The 9983-nt window shown below is 39.7% G+C and overlaps 1 protein-coding gene across 1 annotated transcript in view; it reads left to right on the top strand.

Moving 5' to 3' along the window:
• The window catches only part of ITGB1 (integrin, beta 1 (fibronectin receptor, beta polypeptide, antigen CD29 includes MDF2, MSK12)), a 45857-nt gene extending 36555 nt beyond the window's left edge, over positions 1-9302 (top strand). The window contains exons 15-16 of the mRNA XM_009325556.1: positions 915-1081; positions 8084-9302. Coding sequence (XP_009323831.1) covers positions 915-1081; positions 8084-8149 — 233 coding nt within the window. The 3' untranslated portion in view covers positions 8150-9302. The remainder of the gene's footprint in view (positions 1-914; positions 1082-8083) is intronic.
• Positions 9303-9983: the final 681 nt, after the last annotated feature.

Here is a 9983-nt window from a genome sequence, read left to right as displayed (position 1 = left end):
GCTGTGTCCCTTCCCGCTTCCCTCATTCCTGCAGAGGCAGCTACCAAGACTAGGAATCTGCAGCTTGGGGGGAAGCAGTGTTCCTATTGACAGCACAGGAGTTGCATTTATTTGCTTCTGACTCCTTCAGTCTGTGCATTGAGCTCTGCAAAAGCCCTTGTTCAGTTTGTGATTATTGAGACTTTTATATTAATAAAGAGTCAGGTTTTATTTTGGAGGATTATTGTGAGTCACCTTAAATTATTTTGCATCTGTATTACTCTTTTCAAACACATAATTCACTTATTTTGAAAGTGCATGATACTTTTATCCAAAGATGTGCCCCTTTTTTTTTTTAAATTTTATTTCAGCAGAGATCAATTCCCAAGATGAGGAAAAATCCTAAAAAAAAAAAAAAAAATCTGTCTCAGAAGCAAGGTTATTCCTTATCGCTATGTATTAGCTACTAACAATAGCAGCCATCTGAGGTAAAACGAGGAACACCCTTTTTCTGTAACGCTGTTGATAGAGTATGTGGGGATTGTTTTGCTAATTTGCATTTGTACTCTAGCTGGTTTATCCCTCCAGCATCACCTTTGACTTGGAGCTCTTGCATGTTTAAAGTACAATTGTTAGTCACTTTACTCTAGTGCTTCTGATGAACAGCTTAAGGGGTTACAGTGTGTAGACTTTATCATCAGAACATGAATTGTTCTATTGCTAAGATTAAATGCAAATTAGAAGGATAAAAATAAGCTGGAATGTTACAGGACGTACACATTCCAAAACTTCCATTATTTGAAAGGAAAATAGTATTGGCATATCTCTGATATTCAAAATACTGGCTTCAGTACAAAATAAAATTTTAAAAGCATCTGGATATGCATTACCTTTACCATTTTGTAAAATCATGCTTCCCTCGCTTTGTTCCCTAGAATGCCCCAGTGGCCCTGACATCATTCCCATTGTAGCTGGTGTGGTTGCTGGAATTGTTCTTATTGGACTTGCATTATTACTGATTTGGAAACTACTAATGATCATTCATGACAGAAGAGAATTTGCTAAATTTGAAAAGGAGAAGATGAATGCCAAGTGGGATACGGTAAGTCAAGAGGCTTTTATCTGTATAAAAGCTACAGTACTTGAGGAAGAATAGAAGGTTTTTGTTCATGTGCCTTAAATGTTTCAGATTGTATTCCTGTCTTTTGGCCTATGGAGGAACAAAAATATCCTTATTTTAAGCCAACTTTAAAACATGTTATGTGTTACCACTAGCAGAAAAAAAAAAAAAAAAGAAAAAAAAACCAAAAAAAGTTCTTCTTTGAGAAGTACCTCTTGGTTAGAAAAGCGAGTAGTAACTTCAGTCGAAATAAAATTTCAGAGAGAAAATGTGATGGTGACAGAATAGTTCAGCTTTGCAGTTCTACCACACCTTACAACATATTATTAAAACGTTTATTAGAAGATGAGAGTTGCTTTTGTATAAAATGAAGAAGAAAATTTTATGCTTATGAAAGAGATCTTGTAAATACTCATACAGGTTTAGTTGGGGGATTTCAATAACTGGTCACAAAATCATGGCTGGTACTGGTTTGTTGAAATCTTCCCAACCCATTGTCAACGGAAACGTATGCAAGAAAACCAAGCCTATGGTCTATAGGCTTACATAGGCTATAGGGTCACTGCCTCTGGGAAGTTTTAGGAATCTGCTAATCAAAAACCCTTCGCTACCCTTCTGTAGAAGTCAACACCCACATATGCTTGATGAGAGAATAATTTTTAAAAGATTTCCTAGGAAGTCTTTTGGTTTTATTTAAGAAAATTAATTAATTATATGCTGGAAAAAATATTACTAACATTTTTCTCTACATATAGCATGATTTTTTCGGTGATAGTTGAGAATGTTACTTTTCTTTTTTTCCTGTTGAATTATTCGACACTGACCATTTCTTTTACTTCAGCAAGAAAATCCAATATACAAGAGCCCTATTAACAATTTCAAGAATCCAAACTATGGACGTAAAGCTGGTCTCTAAGTCTCAGTTTGTATCTTCTTTCATTTTCTTGCTTTTTTTTTTCCTTTGCATGTCACTTCAAACTCACTGTGTGTCACAGTCAGTTAATCACAGTTTGAGTCTTGCTCAGTTTATCTACTGCTGCTTTGATTCTGGGGTTTTAAAGAATGCAGCTTGAAAATTTTTAACTTGTTTTGACAGCAAGATTGCTTACTTACTAATACCACCAGTACTGGCTTAAACTATTTTACAAGTGATTTGGGGGGGGGATAAATATGTGGACATATAATAGAACAGCTGTTAGAATTGAAGAAGCTCTTCAGATTGCAGAGAGACGCAGCGTTCAGGGGAGGGTTTGTCTTCTATTTCCTCAAATCAGCAGTCAGTTTGCTTAAAGTTGATATGTTTGCAAAGCTAGTTTAGATATTCCTCACATATCCCAGCCTATAAATATCACTGTTTTTATTAGAATAACTCTGGCAACATTCAGAGTAGCCTTACAAATGGTTTCCCCCCCCACTGCTTTGGCTTATTAACCTAGTATAGAACTAGCCTGTATTTAAAGTGTGAAATACATATAGTCTACTGACTTGATAATTAAATATGCGTCTTATTTTTTCCATCCCTGTTTCTATTGAAACTGGCAAAATCACAGTCCTCGTAGCCTAGCCAGCTTGAGGGCTTCCACAGAAAAAAAACATTAGTAAGAGAGGAGGAAATGTTCTTGTCCCCTCCAGATGCATTTTCCCCCAGTTTTAGTCCCTCCTAAACTCTGCCTGAACACCTCGTTTCTGTTTGGAAATGCTGAGTTCAGAAACGGCAGTATCCAGAAGAGCAAGTCAGTAAAACAGAAGTGATGGATATCTTCTGTAGACTTTGAGGTTGCACTTTTTTGAATGGTTTAGGTGTTCTCCTCCTTCCCTTGGATCCCCAGCTGCTGGGGAAGGAGTGAGAAAGAGAGGATGAGATGGGGAATGGATGTCAGAAGAGCATTGAGAGATAAGTAGTATAGAGATCAGATCAGAGGGAGGGGAACGAAGAAGTCAGGAAGGCAGCACGTCCCTTTAAGTATCCAAGGGCTCTTTTCAGGAGCCAGTGGAAGGGAAGGATCTGTATCTCTAATTTTATTCTGTCTGCTGTCTCCGTTTTTCAGTGTTGCGCTCAGAAGATTTTGTAAAGGAAAAATGAGGGGAGAAAGCAGGAATTAAGAGTATTTAAGCTCTTATCTGTCCTCACTGTGACAACGATCTCAAATACTTTTGTCTAGCATTCTGAGCCCTTCCTTGCTGAAATACACTTTCCGTTTCTCTTTGCAATCATTTCACTCCAAAATTGATTTTAAACTGTTCATTTTGCTTGCCACACCGACCACATTCACCTCCTTTCCATTTTCGTTCTCAGAGGTGATTATTCTGGGGAGGAAATGGAGTTCTTGTTCCTTTCTAACATTTCACATAATCCATCTGGTTAAGTCTCTGTTACCTTCTCTTCTGCTATACACTTAATTGTGTACTTTCTGTTGCATGCAGGACAAGCATCTAACAAACCATACGGTGTGTAACTTCCATTCTGTGCTCTTGTTCTCTACCCCATGACTCTTTCAGGATCTAATGTCTTCAGTGCTGCCGTTTCTCCTCAAAACATACTTCTTGCAGAAAGCTTTCCTCTTGTGTAAATGCAGGGATTGACTTCTGGCCTTTTGTTTGTTTCACTCACTGCGAAGTTTAAAGTATGAAAGAGTATGGATTTTGTAAACACGACTCCTTTTTGGTAATCATAGAAATATCAGAACTTTGGGGAGGGGGGTGGGTGGGTTTAGCTTTATTGGCCACCGAAAAGGAGATCAGTATTGGCAGAATAGGTGAACCACAGGAAGTAAAAGAAGAAAATCATCCTTTCTCCTGTAATTAAGATTTTCTGGTGGTTTTAGATTGTTGAAGTAACTTTTCATTTAGGTGAAGAAAGAGTTGTCTTGTATTGCCAAGGCAAGAAAGTCATCTGAAATCCCATTACAAGAAAAATACACTGCAGTAGGTTCCCTCCAGGTGTATATGTATACAATAAAATAAACTGTGTGCAGTTCGTGTGACCCTTCCCCTATTCCACAGCGGTCATACACACACGTGGGTTGGTTACTGCAGTGAGTAAACTGCAGCACCACGAAGCTTGTTGTGGACCAGGTGCCCAAATACGTCAGCAGTCCTGGTCCACGATGATGTGAATGACTTGTCTCCACGGTATCCTTGCAGTTGGTGCTCAAGCCAGCTAGGTTGAACCGAGTTCAGTTTGTCCTTGACCTGCAGCATAGCTACTGACTTAGTGTCCTTTCGCCGCTGTTGGGCCTTACTGTCTTCACTGCCTGTCTGGTTTAGATTTGTGCCATTAAGAGAGTATTTACTTAATAGCAGGCTAGCTGCTTTCCTCTAGTCTTCCAGCCATGGTAGATGACGCCCTCTGTTGTCTGTATTGCCCTTAACCGTGGCCTTTGCTTCATACTCTGATGAGATGGCCGTATTTACAGGTTGACAGAGGACTCGTTTTCTGTTACTGTGAAGTAATGGTGGATATTAATGAGAGCTGAAAATAGTAAGAACCAGCTCGTGGACAATGTATGTGGATGAATTTAAATATTCTGGAGTGCAGTTTCTTGCAGTGACTTAGGACTTAAACCCACTATAAAGGTAGTTTAAGTGTTGAAACAGTAAGTCCATGGAGAAAAAAGGAGTAAGAAAGTTAATCAAACATCCTATATAATAGGTTCATCTTTATGCAACACTAGACTGAACTGTTATCCTCTGAACAGCCCAGTCTAGTTGAAAACGAGTACTGTTGCAAGAACATAGCTCTTTATTCTCTGCTGAAGGTACCTTTTTTTTAAATACCTCCCTCTTTATTTTAATGTATTTCACTTGATCTTGTATATAGTTATTGTTTGTTAATGTTTATTTTGGTTTAAGTGTGCATGGTGTTTTCATTTATAGGGGCATGTGGCAAAAGTGTTTTCCCTAACTTTGCATGCTTAAACCAGTGTATTCTCTGCAGTGGTGTAAAGAAAACGGGTTTATTTAAAAACAGCGGTATTTGTCCAAGACAGCAAGTTTGGAATACCATGTTGTAGTGGCCAGTTAAAAATCTGGAATGCTGCTAATCTCTGAAAGTCTGTACCATGTGCCAGCTGTGAGGGGCCCTAAGCGCGGTGAGAGTCGTGTTGGACTAGTGGACATTCATTTACTACCTCCAAGTTAGTTTTAATGATAAGCTGTCTGTAGAAGACCTCGCCAAGCCAGGGCTGGGACACGGTGATCAAGTATGGCTGGAAAGGCCAGGGCTGTCGCTGCCTGTCTTAACAGAAGATAGCAGGGAAGGACTTGCAAATCCATCAGGCGCCTATGTTGCTGTTATAGGCAGTAGAGCCTCAAGAGCCATTTAGCTGATGAAACGTAAGGTTGGGTTAAGCTGAATAGTTCTCTGTGTATTGACTAAATCTCCATTATTTGTACTGGGAGCTGAGACACTCGACTGACGTGGGGAGACACCTAGTGAAGTGCCCTATTCAGTGACCTAAATCCCACTGCGTGCTTCTGAGAGTTCCTGGGATCTTAAAATGCAAGTAGAAGGGAAGACAGTACAGCGTTTCAACTTTTTTGTGAATAGAGCTTATGCTAAATAAAGAGCATGTAAATTCCAAATTCTGATTTCTCTTGAAAAAGCATTATAGTAAAAAATTTACACTCTTACTATGCAAATTGCATTTTAAACCTGATTCCAAATTCAGATAGTTGCATGAGCAGCACCCTGCAAATTTCCAAGTTTTAGTCCTAACCTTTAGACCGATTCCTACACTATCTGAAAGAAGTTCTCTCTCTCTTACAAATGAGAAAATGTAAACATATACCTTTCTTTATGTGCTGGGAGTAGTCTGTTTTGCAAAATGTTGAAGGTTACAAACAGAGTGTAACAAGTATTACATAATGCCTTGCCCTTGAAAAGCTGTGCAGTATCTTCTAGTCTCCATATGATACAGCCTATTAAGCTTACAGACTTTCTCTGCATTATAAACTTTACTGATTCATATTTTTAAGAATTCTCCATTACAGCTTGTCTAGGAAAGAAACAACGTACATTGCCAAGAACTTTGAGGCATAATGAGATGCTTCAGTTACAGCTTAAATCCCTCATCCCTGGATGTTTTTCCAGTTTCATTTACATCTTACCATTGCAAAGCTTTTTATTAAAAATATTGGAGGGGGGGTTAATGTTGCATTGATTGATTTGTCTGGCTGAGAACTAGCCACAACACTGTATTGCCATGATTTAAAAAAAAAACCACAACCCTCCCCATTCCTTTCCAAACCAGTAGCTGATACACGTGATTTAATCAAGACAGAGCTGGCCTGGGAACTGATAGAAGGGTCATTTGCTGTTACTGTGTGTTTGTAAAGTATAGCCAGCGCTGGCCACCTTGTTCCTCATTCACCGCAAGCCAGATGACACTGACTCAGATCTTGATAGGAGTGAACAGAGAACCTTGACTTCCGTTGTCCAGCAATCCAGGTTCCGGGCTGGACTTGAGAGACCAGGCTGGAGTCTCTCAGGTCTAGGTGGGATTGGATGTGCCTCATTGCTCTTTGCATGTAGAGAGGCCAACTTTAAGGAGAAACACCCTTTTTCTGTGCAAGGAACCGTGATGGAAAGGCAGTAGGCAGTACACCAGCTCAGTGGCCTTCCTTAGCAGCAGCTGCTGCGGTTGGGGTAGACCAGTTACCTGCCCCATACCACATCTTGCAAATAGAGGGCAACAAACTTTCCAGGAATCGTAATATGAAAATTTCACACCAAGTTGGTTTCTTGCTTGCCTCGTCACCTTTTGGCACATCCTGTGGTATTCCCTGTTGATTTTTCCAGGTTTATGACCCTGAAAAACAGACACACCTGGTGTTTGTGTGTCTAGGGGGAGGATTTCCTTTAATTGACTTTAATTGACAATTGTAGGAAAAATTGTTTTAACCTGAAATATTTTAAGTGCTGTGTAATTTAATAGAGTAGAATCGAATTAGTATGGTTATATAGGCCATCTCCGATTGGGGGAACTTCAAAGGGAGAGAGATTCCCTTACTGCTGATGAAGGCCAGATACAATTCTGGCCAGAACTGCACTCAGGCTGACATCTGCACTGTACTGAATTTCCTCGGGAATTACTTGTGTATGCACGGAAGAGCTTCATATTGGTAAGGTTGAAGTTCAGTTGCGATAAGAGCACAGCACTGCAGATCCGGGCTGTGTCAGTAGCGTCCCAGCGGTAGCCCTTAGTTCTACTAAGATTTATCTATTAATATTGAGTTCAAGCTGTTCATCTTAGGTGTGCAAGGACGCTATAAATGGAGTAAGATTTACTGAGATAAAAGGAAACCTGGGAACAAAGGAAGCTTAAAATAAGCTTAACTTGGAGGTTTTCAAATCTCGGCAAGAGACATGTAAGCGGTTGTTCTGTAGGCATTTCTCATATCAGTAGTAATAATGTTTCTATTACAGCATTTGCACAAGTACAGAAGTTTCTTAGTTTTAACCGTGCATGTTGTGCATATGGGGGCTGGGGGACCTGCAGGAATAAAATGAGAATGACGAGTACTAAATGTTCAATATGTGTATGCTGAATGTGTGTTATCAAAATAGTACAAGCCTTTCCACGTTGTTTCTAGAATTAAATTATAATACAAGATAAGCTATTTAAATGTTTATTATAGCAGGATGTGGTCTGTGGTCGGTCACGGTTTCAAACAATGTATTCTTCTTTACAAAACATCATGGGCTGCAGACCGATGGCCGTACGAGGCTCAGCAGCTTTGAAGGAAATCTGTGGTGTAAACTGAACAGGACCGTGCCCTAACCCTTTGCTTTATTAGCTGAGCATGCTTTTGTTCAAGTTGCTAGAGGGAAAACTAGTTTGACTTAAGCTGTTTGTGTGTACAAACAAAACATTAATGGGTAATTTCTTAAGCTAATTTCTTAGGCTAATTTTTACACTTCTCGCAAACACAGTGCTCTTTTCATCTCTTTTAATGTTAATACAAATATTTTTCTTTTTCTAGGGTGAAAATCCTATTTACAAGAGTGCAGTGACAACTGTGGTCAATCCTAAATATGAGGGAAAATGAACACTGCTTGTATAACTTCACAACACTGTATGCAGCATAGCAATTTTTGTAGTCACAGTAAGATAGTTTTAGGGCAAACTGCAGTGATTTTACTAATTCATTACATATAGGTTTGTTTTCCTGTGCAGGTTTTGAAAATGTACCATATGTAATTTTTTTTTTTTTTTTGCAAATAAAAGTAATCAGTGCCAGGGGTCTGACAAAAAAAACTTGAGACTGTGTAGCCTCATCAGCTAAGGTCACATGGTGCCTTTTTGACCTTCTCCACTCCCGTGCTGTGAATCCAGGTCTTCTGCAGGGTGCGATACCGCTGTGGCGTGACCGGGAGGGACATGGTTGAAGCGATCAGCATGAGGGCTCTGCCTAGCCATTTAGTATTAAACTTTTAGCTTTACAGGGAAATCAGGGCTTGAGTTTGCAGATATAATTAAACTCATGTAGCATGGAGCGGGTGGTTAATTGGTCTTCTACTTGCTAGACATGTGATTAAGTATATGGTAAGTTGAGTAAGTTGGAAGCGAGCAGTGTAAAAGACTGAAAAGTGTGTGCATACTTACTTGTAATTTTTAAGTTGCTTATTGCCAGGTTATGGTTAAAATGAAAGGGTTTGAGAAGAATGCTAAGAAGGAAAAAAATAGCTTTAAAACACGTGCCATTACTGAAAAAGTTGCTGACTGGTAACTTGCTTAGTTTTTCTTTGTGAATTCAAGCCCTGGGTGGCAGTATCATGAAGTACCTTACCAAGACTTCCTCAAAACACATAAGGGCCTTACGTCATACCGTGTCTTTATTCTGTAATGTTTCCTTGGTTTAAAGCCTGGTGCTTTGTCACCCTTCTAATCTTTTTAACGTATTTGGTTGCGATTCTTTTTGTAATATTTTTGTATCAACACAAGCTTTCTTTTTTCCTTTTTTTTGGGCAGTCTTAGCTGTAAATTTGCCTTCACCCTGTAGCTAAGATTGCGTAGTTTGTCATGTGACATGAGTCACACATCATTCTTGACATGTGCCATGTATATTTGCCTTTGACCATTCAATCTGCATCATAGTCATATTCTTGTTTTAAGTGCCTTTTTATTTTAACAGATGTTCACTTTTTACAGTGCTATTACTGAAGTTATTTATTAAATAAAAGTACCTTAAAATACTTAAATCTCGTCTCTTATCTCTTTATCTTGTAGCATTTGATACTATTCAAAAAACCTGAGAACTGTGTCTAGTTGGGCAAGAGGCAATAGACATTGTGATAATACCAAATACGTCCTTCAGATCAAATCTGAGACAAGTTAAGCAGAAGCGATCTTGGGTAACAAATGTTAGCTGTGGTGTGAAATGCACAAAGGCCGGGGTGCAGCACAGCGCTTCGTGTCCCATACAGTGGCCGTTGATGTAAAGCCCCAGGCTTTCATTTGCATGTGTGCTAGAGAACTTCTGTAGTTTAATAACTGTTCCAGCAAATGGACTATCTGGTTGACGTGGTTTAACCTCAGCTGGCAAGTGAGCACCACACAGCTGCTCGCTCACTCTCCCCCCCCTGGTGGGATGGGGGAGAGAATCAGAAGGGTAACAGTGAGAAAACTCATGGGTTGAGATAAAAACAGTTTAATAATTGAAATAAAATAAAGTACTGCTACTACTACTACTAAGAAAATTATACAAAGCAAGTGATGCACAATGCAATTGCTCACCCCCCACCGGCCGATGCTCAGCCATTCCGCGAACAGCAGCCCCCCCGCGCCAGCTTTCCCCCAGTTTACGTACTGAGCATGACGTCACATGGTATGGAATGTCCCTTTGGCCAGTTGGGGTCAGCTGTCCTGGCTGTGCCCCCTCC

Source organism: Pygoscelis adeliae, unplaced genomic scaffold (genome assembly GCF_000699105.1).
Source record: "Pygoscelis adeliae isolate BGI_AS28 unplaced genomic scaffold, ASM69910v1 Scaffold175, whole genome shotgun sequence".
NCBI classification, from domain to species: Eukaryota; Metazoa; Chordata; class Aves; order Sphenisciformes; family Spheniscidae; genus Pygoscelis; species Pygoscelis adeliae.
The sequence above is the reverse complement of the archived record's forward strand: the minus strand, read 5'-3'. Positions and strand labels throughout refer to the sequence as shown.